We start from the raw sequence: 15659 nt of genomic DNA, 5'->3' as shown, positions 1-15659 counted from the left end.
GAAAAATAGAAATAACATCTTCCTTAACTTGTATTTTTTTAAGAGGGTAAAGGCTTCCATGAAGAAATGCATATAACGTTTTAAATATATGGGCTGAATGCTAAGAAGATATCAGAACATACCAAGGCAGGTGAGATGGAGAAAAAAAAAAACACAAAATAAACTTTGACCAGTGGGCTGATCTCCAGGTTCCTACTGTGCCCTGCAGTAACACTTCAGCCTGGCTGAAGATTTCAACACGCCATGCAGTAGAACAGTGCCCGGCTCTTGAACCCAGTAGTGATCAGTCACCACTTGCTTTGCAACGTGCAAGACTGGAGGCATGAGGATTTCATAATTCTTCCATACTGTCTGATAACATGCTAGAGTTTGTTCATATTTGGATTACTAAAAGCTTGTGTCTGATAATAAACCAAATTCTATTTTTTTTATTAAAAGGTCTAGCATTAGTATGTTATTTTTAACATTTATTCACCAATTATAGTATAATCTACAACGTAGGCCAGTCACAATAACTATTTTTAACAATATATTGTCTCTGTTTATTAATCTACTAATATAATGATACTACAATAATAGGGGTGTCACGAATCTCTAAATCCTCGATTCAATTTTATTTCTGATTTTCGATTTCTCGATTCTCGATTTTCTTTTTTTTTTTACAGCAGGGAGGTCTATGCCAGTTATAGATTAGTATATGGTCAGTCACTGGTTTGATTCATCAAATTTACAATATCTTATTTTAAAAGGTGGGCTTGATATAAGTGATGCAAAGTTATACAAGTGGTCTGTAATACACCACATTAGGCACTAATGGTCAAATTTAAATAATTTAATTAAGATATATATGTAATGCCATCTAGTGGCTTTTTTGGTAGCAGCAGTGTGCGCTACTAAAACAGCAATGTGCAACATAACAAAATAAATAATAATAAAATACAGGAACAGTCATGTACAAAATAATAGAATAATTAGAGCCTTTACAAACTGAACTTTATCTTACTTTAACAGTTAAACATGAAAAGTTAGACTTAAAGACTTTTTCGGTCCCTGAGAATGACAAGTTTTCTTCTTTAACAAAGATATATTAACATATTTGAGGCTAGACAAAACAACTGTTATTTTTATATGTTCAAGTTTTTCTTTAAAAAGATGAGAATGTCCACATTCTCTGGAGAAAGGGCTGCTCTTTGAGCAGGTCACAATGTCCGCGGCGTCGGCTACAGTGTGCTGCGCCATTTGCGTAATGTGCTGTGCCATTTGCCTAGCTTAGAGGGAGGGATCGTCGATCTTCTTTTTGACTTCGAGGCTCGAGACCATGACATAATTTCGATCGATTTCGATGAAATATCAAAATCGTGACACCCCTATATAATAACCTACTACCTTACTTTTTATCTCATTTTCTCCCCAATTTGGAAGGCCAATTACCCAACCCACTCATTTAAGACTCTTTTTCAACTGCTGCTGATGCAGCATTACTAGGTAGCCAGTGAGCTCAGAGGAAAGCACAGTGACCCAGCTCTAATGCATTAGCTAACAGACACCTGTGCTGACCACTTCCTGAGCATTATACTGGAAGTAATGGGGAGAGAGCATCATCTACCCACCCAGAGAGAGTAACGTCAATTGTGCTCTCTCAGACTCTGGCTGCTGATGTCAAGCAGCATGATCCGAGGATCCAGTGATCCTTGCATTATAGTGGCAGCGCTTTAGTCCGCTGGACCACTCAGAGCCCAGTAACTGAGATTTCTGCATTTCTAAGAAAATTACTAAAGAAAATAAAGGGAGAACTGCAATCATATTAATATTCACATATACAGAAATGGGCTAAAAGCTTGACTGACTTCAGTCAGCTTCACTACTTCCCCCTACCTGCAGCAACAAATGAAAAATAAACACCATTTGCAAACCTTGCAAAACAGTTTTTATAAAACCCTCTGAGCTCCCAGGTCAAAAGAGGACAGCAATCTGAAAGCCTGCATGTGCATGCAAAAGCCAGTGTAGGTAACAGTAGGCATTTACCTTCTATAAAAGGTGTTATGTGTGTTCTAACAGGGTTAGTAATTGCTCCATAGCTTGAAACAAAGGATGACTAGTGTTCTAAAGCTTGGGCCATGCAGAGATCAGCTACTCAGAACAGCACTACGGTCTCGACAGACATTAACACAGCACACAGCTCCAACTTCATGTCACCATGGGTGACAGCAGGTGGGTCAAAGTGTTAAAATTAAAGTTCCCAGCATGCAGTGAGGCACTCACCCCAGCAGCATTCTGCTGTCGTACGTCCAGAGCGGAAGCCAGTCCGCCGAGAGCCTGCGGTTCTTCATATTTTACACTGAAACAGATGAAAGGTGTGTTTTTAAAGACAATGTAACTTACTGGTGTAATACTGCACTATATAGCTCTGGAAAAAAATAAAGAGACCACTTCAGTTTCGGAATCAGTTTCTCTGATTTTGCTATTAACAGGTATATGTTTGAGTAAAAGCTTTGTTGTGCATTTGCACATCTGTCAATTGCATTTGTAAAGTTGAATGCATTATTAAAAAGGGATGATACACTCTGCACTGGCACCAGCATGGTCCTGCTGAAGCGGGCTTACTTTTTGCGCTGATCGGCGAGGGAGCTGGTTCTAGTCTGGGCAAACATGTCAAAATCGTCCCGAGGGTTTTGGGTGGACAGCGAGCTCAGCGTACCACTCACACTGTTTCCTTCCATATCTGCAGAGAGATGAACATGTTTCAGCCATCTAAAAAATGTATCTAATGGCAAATTTAAGGATTATATGACACATCACAACCTAAAATTATGATACATATGATTATTTGACATATGATATAATTAAAATAAAAAGTATTATAACACGGTCACATTTTGGAAATTTGTTTCAGTCGAAATAAATAAATAAATAAATAAATATATATATTAAAAACATTAGCTATAGTTAATGTTTTTAACTATATATATAAAAAAAAATAATTCAACACCAACTAAATGTTACATACCGTTAGTTTCAAGCTAATTGTACCCCACATTCATTTAATAATACTTATGGCAACTGAACTTTGTAAAGCATGCAAGTACATTTGCTGTACATGTATGTGTGTGTGTTTGTGTGTGTCTCACTCAGTCCTGCGAGCTGTGTGGAGAGGGAGGTGGCAGCAGCAGCAGGAGTCAGGCTGGAGGGCGGTGTAGGTGTGGCTGCAGCACTGACCCGAGGACTGACCACAGCTGGAGAGCCAGGACCCAGATCAATCAGATTATCCTCCTCTGAAGCCTCATTTAACACCTGCACATCAACACACACACACACACACACACACACACACACACACACACACACACACACACACACACACATATATAAATTTACTTCCTATCACAGACAGAAAGGAATAGGAGCTCATATACTGGGCACTGAACTACACATGTACAGAAGGAAAGGTGGTGGTGGTGGTGAAGGATTCTGATACTTTTTCTAAAGTTAGGGATGCACTGAATATTTGGCAACTAAAATTAAGAAGACATGAAAAAACTTTAAAGACAAATGATAGAGAATAATAAGTAATCTATTTTAAGTCACATTTCCTCACAACGGAGCAGCAGAAAATATTAGTTGTACAGGATAGGATAGTAATGTTAGTTGGGGTAACTTAGCCTCAGTATTAGTTTGTATAACAAAGCCTGCCAGCCTTTTTCTGTGTACATTTTACTGACATGTGACTTCAGAATTACTAATTTATTGAGGTAAATTTATGATTAGAATAGCACTACTGCGGTAAATGTATGATTTATATTGTATTACTGAGGTAAATTCATGGCTAAACCTGCATTACTTAGGTAAATGTGTGACTAGAGTAGCACAACTGACCTAAATTCATTCTTCTCAGTACTGCTAAGATAAATCTATTGTACTTTGTTTTTTCCTTGCAGTTTAAAACCGTGCTCAATATATTTTTTATACTGTAGTTTTGTAATTGCCTTTTCTTTGAAAACAGTTTGGTTTACAACACTACATTAAATGTTCAATTAAACTTTTTGGCCAAAACCTATTAAAAGTTGTATAATAGAAGTTGACTTTCAGTGCATCTTTTAATTAAGGCAGTTCTGCGTATGTTATTAGTGTTTCAGTGGAGAATAAAGAATGTTATTTGTGAATACAGAATACAGAGAGAAGATGCTGGATACAGGATCAGATCACAATAGACTATTTTGTGAGTGTGTTTGTGAGATAGAGGCAGGATAAAAGGGATAGAGGACTGATCTAGTGTTTTCTAGAGAGGGTTTGAAGTTAAAACATGTCGTACACACCAGGTCAAGCTGGGGCTGTTGTGCTAAACACACACAAGCTGACCATGTTTTAACTTTTCTTTTCTATCGACTGTATCTAAATTTACCATAAATTATAATAATCCTACTATACTTGCCTTCGTCAGCTAGCGAATGTACAAACACAAAATAAACAGAAATATAAAAATAATGATTGGCACAGTAACATGCAAGATCACTGACAAACAACCACGGACACCAGAAAAGGAGGAGTTTGCAGTGCAGAGCAGTCATTGGCCATTGACACACAAGTCAATACATTGACTCATATAACACACAAAATGGGTAACACTGAAATAAACAGGAATTTGTAGGGTTATGTCCGTATATTGTACAATAAGATGATTACGTTACTACCCTGACAGGCCCGAGGATAATATGTAATAGATCAATTCATGCATAGTAATGTTAAAAAAACTCACTCCATTGTTCTGTGCTGCTCGGCCCACTCTGTATCTCTCATACCTGTAACCACAAAAGCAGCAATATTTATTACCATACCAACAATTATACCAGAAAAAAATATTCCAATCCATTTCCTACTCCAGAGTGTTGCTTATTTAGCAATCATTGTAATCAAATTCTGCTGATTCACTGATTAGTTCAATCAAGTGTATTCAAAATCAATGTCCAGGTTTCTGCTAATATATAAATGCTTTCTTGCTTTCTAAAATGCAGATACAGCATTTTAGGACTTAAAGCTGATGTCCTAAAGTTTTGGAAATTAGGGCCCTCTCTGGTGAGAATGGGCAATTGCACAAAACAACCAGAAGAATTATTTTAAACTGAACAGATATGACATGGTCTCCTTTTAGAGCGGATGAATCTGAGTTTCCCCTTCTGAAGGCTCCAATGCTCTGCCAGCCGCTCACATTCAGTAAAACTGAGCCGGATCCTATTTTAGAGGCTGTACATGTGACGTAAGTACGTAAGCGACCGGACACCGCAGTTTTTAAAATGAATATATTAGGCTTAAAGAGATGGACGTTCCAGCATACTGGTACCATTAAACACAATATTTTATCCCTTTTCCACTCAGAAATGCTTCTGGTTTCAGTTTAGAAACAAAATAATATGGATTGCCACTTTAAGTACACTAGTGAAGTAGCTCTACTTTATTACTATACATCACTATCCAAGAGAGATATACCGGAACTAAATGAACAAAAATATTTTGACACCAGTTTTTTTTCCACTCTATAGTAACTGGCTCTACTGTCTAGGCAAAGTATTATAATAGATATAAAAAAGGATCGTAGTAAATCTGATTGCATTCAATGACAAGTTTGGACATTTTACAGGCACAAAAAAAAAAAATAAAAAACAAAAAACAAAAAAAATAATTCACTCAACATTTTTTACAATTTTAACTTAAAACTAAAATGTATATTTTGGTAGAATGGGATTTATATGCCCAACCTACCCACAGGTGCATTTAACTGCATTTTGTTCTTGGGTCAAACTTCAAAATAATGAGCATTTCAGGGCAACCCAGTGTTCGATTACCTGTCGTATCGCAGGAAGATGTTGTTTAAGTCGTCATTGACATGCAGCAGCTCTTCTGTGACCTCTTCGTTGGACACGCGGGAGATGAGCTCCACTACCCTGTGCTGCATGGCTCGACATGTCCTGTTTAGCTCCTGATCAAACACACACAGAATGATGGATTTCACTGTAAATGCTACTGTATTATACTAGTTTAAGTAGTATGGTAAATAATGTTTTGGATAGGGAAGCTTGTATCAGGGTAACTTGAGCCTCTTTCACATATGTAACCAACAGTAACCAACAACCTTTTCAGAATTTAACTGAAGGAACTGAATGCCAGTATCAGTTTGAGTTCTACTTTAATTCTAAGAGTCAATAGGATCTTTTTGAAATGTTATGGTTCCTGCAAGTGCTACACAGGCACAACTCCACGCATAAACAATGCAAAACTTTTCCTGTAGAAAGATCTGTTATGAAAAACCTCTACCTGTACATTACATGAGTGAACGGGCAAATCTGATAAATGTCTTGATCTGATCCTGAATCTATGAAAAGTATACCTGTAATGTAATGATAATGCATCAGAACAAGAACTGCTGATCACGTTTCAGTGCCTTCATATATTGTGCTACTACTCCCCCTAGTGGTACATTTATTAACTGCCAATTTTTAAATGATCTCTTTTTGATCTTGCAGACAGACAATGGTTGTAAATGGTCTACAAGTGCATAGTAGAATATCATTGAATAGTTACTTTATTTCAGTAATTCAGTTCAAAATGTGAAACTCATATTATATATATATATATATATATATATATATATATATATATATATATATATATATATATATATATATATATATATATGTGTGTGTGTGTGTGTGTATTACACACAGAGTGATCTATTGTAAGTGTTTATTTCTGTTATTGTTGATGATTATGGCTTACAGACAACAAAGTCTAACAAAATTAGAATATTATATAAGATCAATTGCTGTTTTTGGCAGAGTGGGCAGTGTGCAAAATCCTGCTGGAAAATGAAATCTGCATCTCCATAAAATGTGTCAGCAGAGGGAAGCATGGAGTGCTGTAAGATTTTTCGGGAAAACACTGCACTGACTTTAGACTTGATACTTGATAGAACATAGTGGATCAACACCAGCAGATGACAAGTTTTTCCAAACCATTACTGATTGTGGAAACTTCACACTAGACCTCAAGCAGCTTGGACTGTGTGTCTCTCCACACGTCCTCCAGACTCCCTTGATTTCTGAATTAAATGCTAAATTTACTGACTATCAGGGATGGTTTGGAGAGACATTTCATTTGCTGGTGTTGGTCCACTGTATATATATATATTAGGGGTGTCACGATCTCGATATTTTATCGAAATCGAATCGAAATGAGGTCACGATCTCGAGTATCGAAGTCAAAAAGAGGATCGACGATCCCTCCCGCGCGCGCTACGCAAATAGCGCAGCGCGCTACGCAAATGGCGCGGCACCAACACAGCGCATCCTATTCATTTAAATAGAGATAGCCACTGCATGAGCGCAGTCGGCGGGAGTGTGATCACTGTTTTTATCTGTCCAACGGGGGAGGGGGGGCGGGGGTTGGGCGCGCAGGTTTTGTATCTGTATCTAACGGAGGGGTGGGTGCGCGCAGGTGAGAGCGTGTGAACTCGCTGAAATGCGTGTGTCAGTGTGACTTGAGAACACTGACTATAGATCACAGTGAGGTGGATTAAAAATCTTAAACTTATAATTGACTACACCTGTTGCTTTCCATTGAATTAAAAAAACATCTTTCTCTCAGATAGAGTAAACACAAGCGTGTTTCTGACTAAAATAAAAGCTTTTCAGGAGAGATATAAGTTATGTGTAAATATTTATAAGACAATACCCACATCACTTATCTAACCAGCCTGTACTGATTTCTGCCCCCCAATAATGCTTTCAATAACCTCTTGTAACCCCTGGGAGCCAGGGGTTACACTCTAATAGCCTTTAATAGTCTTCAGTAGCCTTTAAAAGACTTACCTGGCGGCCGTGGTGTGTCCACTAAACTCCGTAGTTATAAACATCCTGAGGTTAGCAGCGCGCTAACTGACCTGTTTATAATGTAATCCCAGCAGTGCCTCCGTGTCGGCTGTTCTAACCTGCTGCTGTTAGCTGCTTGGGCTGAAAGATGAACTGTAGTGAGCTGTATTATCCGGTTAGTGGGGTTAAAACCTTTATTTGTTTACAGAAACAGTAAAAACGGACTGGCTGAGCTCTGTAGCCCGTGGCTGGGCTGTACTGAAGTAGTGACTGAGTGAAGAGAGCGGGGCTTGTGCTGCTGCTGCTAGTGGTTGGATGAAGAACTGCAGCTTCATGTAATGAGCAGTTTCACCAGCCATCCACACACAGCTCTGATAAACTGCTTGTTTTAATAGTGCACACTGTTGCTACCAAAAAAAGTCACTAGATGGCATTACCATATATATCTTAATAAATAATAATAATAATATTTATAATATTTATAATAATAATAATAATAATAATAATAAATATATTATTTAAATTTTATGAGGCATAAAATAATAACAAGAAAAAAAAACAAGAAAATCGAGAATCGAATCGAATCGTGACCCTCAAATCGAAAATGAAATCGAATCGAGGATTTAGAGAATCGTGACACCCCTAATATATATATATATATATATATATATATATATATATATATATATATATATATTAGGGGTGTCACGATTCTCTAAATCCTCGATTCGATTTCATTTTCGATTTGAGGGTCACGATTCGATTCGATTCTCGATTTTCTTGTTTTTTTTTTCTTGTTATTATTTTATGCCTCATAAAATTTAAATAATATATTTATTATTATTATTATTATTATAAATATTATAAATATTATTATTATTATTTATTAAGATATATATGGTAATGCCATCTAGTGACTTTTTTTGGTAGCAACAGTGTGCACTATTAAAACAAGCAGTTTATCAGAGCTGTGTGTGGATGGCTGGTGAAACTGCTCATTACATGAAGCTGCAGTTCTTCATCCAACCACTAGCAGCAGCAGCACAAGCCCCGCTCTCTTCACTCAGTCACTACTTCAGTACAGCCCAGCCACGGGCTACAGAGCTCAGCCAGTCCGTTTTTACTGTTTCTGTAAAGAAATAAAGGTTTTAACCCCACTAACCGGATAATACAGCTCACTACAGTTCATCTTTCAGCCCAAGCAGCTAACAGCAGCAGGTTAGAACAGCCGACACGGAGGCACTGCTCGGATTACATTAGAAACAGGTCAGTTAGCGCGCTGCTAACCTCAGGATGTTTATAACTACGGAGTAGAGGTCTGCGCGGGACTGTTTTTTTAAACCCGCTCCCGCCCGCTCCCGCGTCTTTTTGTCCCGCTCCCGCCCGCTCCCGCAAAAAAATCACTTCTTTTAATCCCGCTCCCGCCCGCCACATACACATTCCCGCCGCTCCCGTCCCGCAGTCCTAATATGAATTGAATTAATTACATTTAGTGCTTCAAATTTACATATGTATTTATTAAAACAGCAATTCAGTTCGCAGTCCAAACACATGCCATCAGGTGCATCAAGAATCCTAGAAGTGGATTAGAAGTGGATCTATATTATATAAAATAATAAATGTAAAAATATATAAAATTAAATTCAATTAGTTTAATTAATATTTGTATTATTATTAATAATAATAATAATAACAACAATAATAATAATAACAATAACAATGTTATTGTTATTATTATTATTATTATTGTTATTATTATTATTATTATTATTATTATTATTATTTTGCACCATAGTAAATGTCGTCCTTTAAATTACACACCCCCCCCTCCTCTGCACACGCCTGCTGGAGATGCTGAAAATGTGTGTGTGTGTGTCCATCCTCCGAGAGATTTTTCTTGTGTTTTTTTGTTGCTTGCATGGGAATCATAGCGTGATTATTATAATTTTCTTAACTATTTATCAATTTGCGGGAGCGGGACCACATGTTAATGTGGTCCCGCTCCCGCATGGCCTGTATTGATTAAATTACCGCTCCCGCCAATAACAATTCAGTTTTGTCCCGCGCCGCAACATATTCTGACGGGTCCCGCGGGTCCCGCGGGACTCCCGCGGGAGTGCAGACCTCTACTACGGAGTTTAGTGGACACACCACGGCCGCCAGGTAAGTCTTTTAAAGGCTACTGAAGACTATTAAAGGCTATTAGAGTGTAACCCCTGGCTCCCAGGGGTTACAAGAGGTTATTGAAAGCATTATTGGGGGGCAGAAATCAGTACAGGCTGGTTAGATAAGTGATGTGGGTATTGTCTTATAAATATTTACACATAACTTATATCTCTCCTGAAAAGCTTTTATTTTAGTCAGAAACACGCTTGTGTTTACTTTATCTGAGAGAAAGATGTTTTTTTAATTCAATGGAAAGCAACAGGTGTAGTCAATTATAAGTTTAAGATTTTTAATCCACCTCACTGTGATCTATAGTCAGTGTTCTCAAGTCACACTGACACACGCATTTCAGCGAGTTCACACGCTCTCACCTGCGCGCACCCACCCCTCCGTTAGATACAGATACAAAACCTGCGCGCCCAACCCCCGCCCCCCCTCCCCCGTTGGACAGATAAAAACAGTGATCACACTCCCGCCGACTGCGCTCATGCAGTGGCTATCTCTATTTAAATGAATAGGATGCGCTGTGTTGGTGCCGCGCCATTTGCGTAGCGCGCTGCGCTATTTGCGTAGCGCGCGTGGGAGGGATCGTCGATCCTCTTTTTGACTTCGATACTCGAGATCGTGACCTCATTTCGATTCGATTTCGATAAAATATCGAGATCGTGACACCCCTAATATATATATATATATATATATATATATATATATATATATATATATATATATATATATATATTTGTGTATGTGAGAGAAACCAAAAATGTATAAAACCTGAAGAAGTTCAAGGTCAGAAGTTTCCTCTTGGCCAGGAACCATTTCTGTCAGCATCTCTGACATCACTTTGCAGTTTCCACGTACAACATCCAGCTCACTCCTCAGCCTGGCAATCTGTAACAGTATACACACATTATCACAGGTACGAATTAAGTCATTTAAGGTACAGGTAATCTCATAATCATGCTCAAAATATTTGTCTCCACAAAACACTGCTGAAATACATCTTTAGCAATATATAGAGGAAGAATGGAACTTCTGAAGTGAGTGTTCTGGAGAACTGACCTGCTCTGGGTTGGCTGCGATGGGTCCAGTAACACTGGGAATCTGAGGGGTGTTGAAGTCAGAAGCCGGAGCAGCAGCAGCCGTCTGAGTTGTGCGAGGTGCAGGTTTGGGCTGTGGAGGAGCTTGGTACTTATGTGAAGCTGGGTCTATCTCTGGAACACCCTGAAAAATGTACATGTCCTGATTGGCTTAAAGCACTGCAGCAGAGAACGCAACTTACAACAAAAATTTTACAGCTCTAAAACTCAAAAGGACAAAATGTTACAGCCTTAGTTGTAAAGATATAGCACTGAGTGCTAGGTAAAGTTAACCCTTAAACTTCACTTAACGTCAGACTCTCAGCGTGGAGAGCAGAGTAGCTTCTAGGGGTGTCACGATTTTCTAAATCCTTGATTCATTTTTATTTCTGATTTTAGTGTCACGATTCGATTTGATTCTCGATTTTCTTTTTTTTACAGCAGAGCAGCATATGCCAGTTTAAGATCAGTCTATGGTCAGTCATTGGTTTGATTAATCAAATTTACAATATCTTATTTCAAAAGGTGGGCTTGATATAAGTGATGCAAAGTGATCTGTAATACACCACATTAGGCACTAATGGTCAAATTTAAATAATTTAATTAAGATATATATGTCATGCCATCTAGTGGCTTTTTTGGTAGCAGCAGTGTGCACTATTAAAACAGCAATGCGCAACATAAAATAAATAATAGAAAAATAACAGTCATGTACAAAATAATAGAACAATTAGATCATATTTTGACTTCAAGGCTCGAGACCATGACATAATTTCGAACGTAACACCCCTAGTAGCTTCAGACCGGACTTATTAATGGGCTGTTTAGTGTTTTCTTTGCTCCCTGCACACATAATCAACTAAAGTGTTCACTGCAGGGTGTGCAAGATCAAGACTGAGAAACACTGTTTTATATGGAGTTAAAGCAGGTTCTCTTAAATTAAAATACCTGAATCAAAATGAAATGAAAACTCAAGTATGAACACTTTAAACTGCTAAAATAGCCAAGCCAAGACAGAGAGAAAGAGAGTGTTACAATTGACATTTTCTATCTTCATAACAAAATATTTCAACATATCACACAGCTCTGATTTGAATAATAATTAAAAAATGGGATTCTGGACATGTTAGAAGCTCAGTGAACTACTAAAAGATGATGTCATATCACTGGAGAAGAATCCATGCTCTCATTTAATAAACATGATGATACATGATTTACACTGAGCATAAGTCGCAGAAGGCATTACCACCCGCAGTGGACAGAGCAGTGGATGGAGATGATTGTGAGAGGTGGCGTCAGTCTAGAAGTGTTCTTGTAAACAGATTCGACATTCCACATTCAATGCAGGAGGAGACCCCACACACTTATCCTGTAGGTCAGTGCCGTGTTCTTTAGGTTCCAGATGACATGGCAAAAGTCACTGTACACCAGGGGTGTCAAACTCATTTTGGCCGAGGGCCACATTGGCATATTGGCTGTCCTCCGAGGGCCAGATGTAACTTATAAATATAAGAAAATGTAACCAAATGTAATATATTTAAATGAATGTAATTACTCCTTAATGTTAAATAACTCTCAATATATTATTTATTCAATCAAATATTACAGTTGCATGGAAAAAATGTTTGCTTGTTGCTCTATTAACATAAATCCTGTTATGAAATCCAAAAACTCCATCAATCAAGAACCAAACTATACAAGTGAATAGAAATGACATAAAATACAAGTTATATTAACTTTGATCAAAACGTTTGATACTGAAAAGAGGCTTAATAAATATAAAATCAAAAATTGTGAGCTGTGACAGATTTAGCATTTCCTCATCCAACCACTAGTGGGAGCTGCAGCAGCACAAGCCCACAGTCTTTACTGAGTCAGAGCTACAGCCCAGCCACGGGCTACAGGACTCAGCTGAGCCAGTCTGGAGCGTTTTTAAAATTTTAAGTTCTTCTGTGTATGAAATAAAATAACCCCACTAACCGGATAATACAGCTCTCTACAGTTCATATTTCAGCCCAAGCAGCTAACAGCAGCAGTTTAGAGCAGCCATCCCGGAGTCACTGCTCGGATTACATTAAAAACAGGTCAGTTAGCGCGCTGCTAACCTCAGGATGTTTATAACTACGGAGTTTAGTGGACACACCACGGCTGCAAGGTTAGACTGTTGAAGGCTACTGGAGACTATTAAAGGCTATTGGAGGTTATTGAAAGGGTTATTGGGGGCAGAAATCAGTAAAGGCTGGTTAGATAAGTGATTCACGTCCTCGTACTTTGCTGAGGTGAAACTGCGACTAGCGCTGTCACAGTGATGTTTATTAACGTCATTAAAACAGATTTTATCAGCTATTGTCTTATAAATATTTACACATAATTTATATCTCTTCTAAAAAGCGTTTATTTTGGTCAGTAACACAAAATGCATACCGGTCTTTCGCCTTGAAGCACAGCCGTCCGTCTGCATCAACTTTTCTTTTTCTGGATATTATGGGATAAACATTCCAATTCCACCCGCGAAGTTACACCTTCCCTCCGGCAGGGTTTCCACATCAATGACTACACTGCCGTGTAGTGGCAGTAAGCCGTAACTTTGCGGGTAATACAATCGACAAGCATTGTGGGAAATGTATTTTTTGGTCAAAGAACGCTTCTGACCTATTTATTATAGACACTAAGATTTTACAAGCTCTCGCGGGCCACATAAAAAGACGTGGCGGGCCACATTTGGCCCGCGGGCCTTGTGTTTGACACATGTGCTGTACACAATACTAGTTGTCTTGGTTGAATTTTGCATTAGTTAAGGTTTTCTTACTCTTTGAGGTGTGTGGATGGGCGAGAGCGCATCCAGGTCAGCCATGGGGAACTCTATACCCTTCCTCTTCAGCTCTTCATAAATGTGTACAACTCCGGTCAGGTCTGGACTGCTTCTGAAGGCATCTGCCCAAGCCTGCAAGAAAACACAAAGCCTTGACATGCACTCACAGATGAGCATACACACAGTGCAGTTGTCACAGTGGCATTTTCCTGTCAAAAAAAATGATATACAGTGAAGGTGACAGAAGCAGCTGGATGGCTAATGAGCAAAATAGGCAAATAAGTGGCCCAGAGTCCCGACACACAGATTGATGGTTTCTCTGCTACAAAACTCCACCTGAAGCTGGCAATTAACTGCTGAGTTCAACAGGGTGCCTGGGAGGAGGGAATTTACCAAACTGTGAAAGAATCTGACCTCCTCAAGCAACTGAATAAAATGTGGCCTCTCTAGAACTCAAACAACCTTAAAAATTAAATCTCCAGGTCTATCGGACCAACCCAGCAGACTCACTTCTTCAAGAAGTGAACAGTCATTTAAGACCCTGTCACTTGTTGCCTACTTTTTTTTACAGACTAACACACTGATGGCCAGATGTGTCCCGCAAGCAGGAAACATCTGGCCCTTGAGTTTGTTAAAACTATAATGAATGATAACGAAAAAAAAAAAGCTTCTCTGGAGAGCATTTGTTTATATTTCTCCCCTGTCTCTCTGTCACGCTCAGCGTGACTTTAGTTTCCCCCCGTTTTTGGGCTCCCTATCTCCTTATAAGGGCATTTTTCCCGGCCGTGTCCCAATTTACAAGCCGGGGCAGCGGTAGCGTATTAGATCGCGACCATGATGACCCGGGTTCGATCCCACGTGGGGAACAGTGAGTTTATTTTTTTTTTACCTGCTTTGAATTCAATTGTTCAGCAATTGGGTTTAACAACCCTCTGGGCTGGAGAGCTACTAGTCTGTAGCACTCCATCCCATTACACTCCATTTTCCAATTTTTTTTTTTTTTTTTTTTTTTTGTGGCCCGCCACGTTACTGAGGTCTAGTGAATTTCCTGGTCCATCTAAGTGTCCCTGCATTTCTGCACAGGACAATTTTGGCTTTGGACCTTTACAACAAATAGCTGTCATCCAGACATGAAGTATTATGTTACTGGAAAATTGGCTAAAATGGGCAGGAAGTCTCTCAAAACAGTTGCGGAAACCTTCCCTGGCAGGATTGATGGTGTTATTAATACAAGAGGACATTTAGGACACGAGTTTGGAAAGCCCATCTTAAAATATAAGCAAAGCACCTTCACACTATTTAGATTAGAGTACTTACCTGAATCAGTGCCAGCACTTTGTCCTGCACTATGGTGGGAGGGTTGTTCTTTGGAGAAATGATCTTCACCAGGACGCCATCGATAAAGTCACGGGTGGCTATGAGCACGTGGAAGCGGTGGCCGCAGTTCTTCACACAAGTCTCCAGCACCTGGAGGAAATAGATGGGTCAGCATAAATAAAACGTTACTTTTGTGTCTGCTGTGTGGCAATTAATTTTTCAAGGTTTACTCAGAATGAGCACACTAATAAAAATGTAGAGAAATAGGGGTAAACACCCCTTTAAGAGAGCAACCTTTGACATCAGTGACATCATAACCTGAAAACTGTTTTATTTAAAAGGGACTGAAGACTGTTCAGGGACTGTTTAGCAATTAATAATATTAAATTTCACATATTTCTCATACTGCCTCCATGCTTGGGTATA

The 15659-nt window shown here is 38.8% G+C and overlaps 1 protein-coding gene across 4 annotated transcripts in view; it reads right to left on the bottom strand.

Moving 5' to 3' along the window:
* LOC103026886 (TOM1-like protein 2) overlaps positions 1-15659 on the bottom strand; it is a 46519-nt gene that overhangs the window by 13373 nt on the left and 17487 nt on the right. For all 4 annotated transcript variants that reach the window (XM_022673338.2, XM_049467879.1, XM_022673343.2 and 1 more), the window contains exons 4-12: positions 15234-15383; positions 13914-14048; positions 11088-11249; positions 10800-10916; positions 5838-5971; positions 4754-4796; positions 3129-3291; positions 2605-2722; positions 2263-2338 (exon numbers count right to left, since the gene is read on the bottom strand). In XM_022673338.2, coding sequence (XP_022529059.1) covers positions 2263-2338; positions 2605-2722; positions 3129-3291; positions 4754-4796; positions 5838-5971; positions 10800-10916; positions 11088-11249; positions 13914-14048; positions 15234-15383 — 1098 coding nt within the window. The remainder of the gene's footprint in view (positions 1-2262; positions 2339-2604; positions 2723-3128; positions 3292-4753; positions 4797-5837; positions 5972-10799; positions 10917-11087; positions 11250-13913; positions 14049-15233; positions 15384-15659) is intronic.

Source organism: Astyanax mexicanus, chromosome 19, assembly GCF_023375975.1.
Source record: "Astyanax mexicanus isolate ESR-SI-001 chromosome 19, AstMex3_surface, whole genome shotgun sequence".
Classification (NCBI taxonomy): Eukaryota; Metazoa; Chordata; class Actinopteri; order Characiformes; family Acestrorhamphidae; genus Astyanax; species Astyanax mexicanus.
This window is presented reverse-complemented; position numbering and strand designations above follow the sequence as displayed.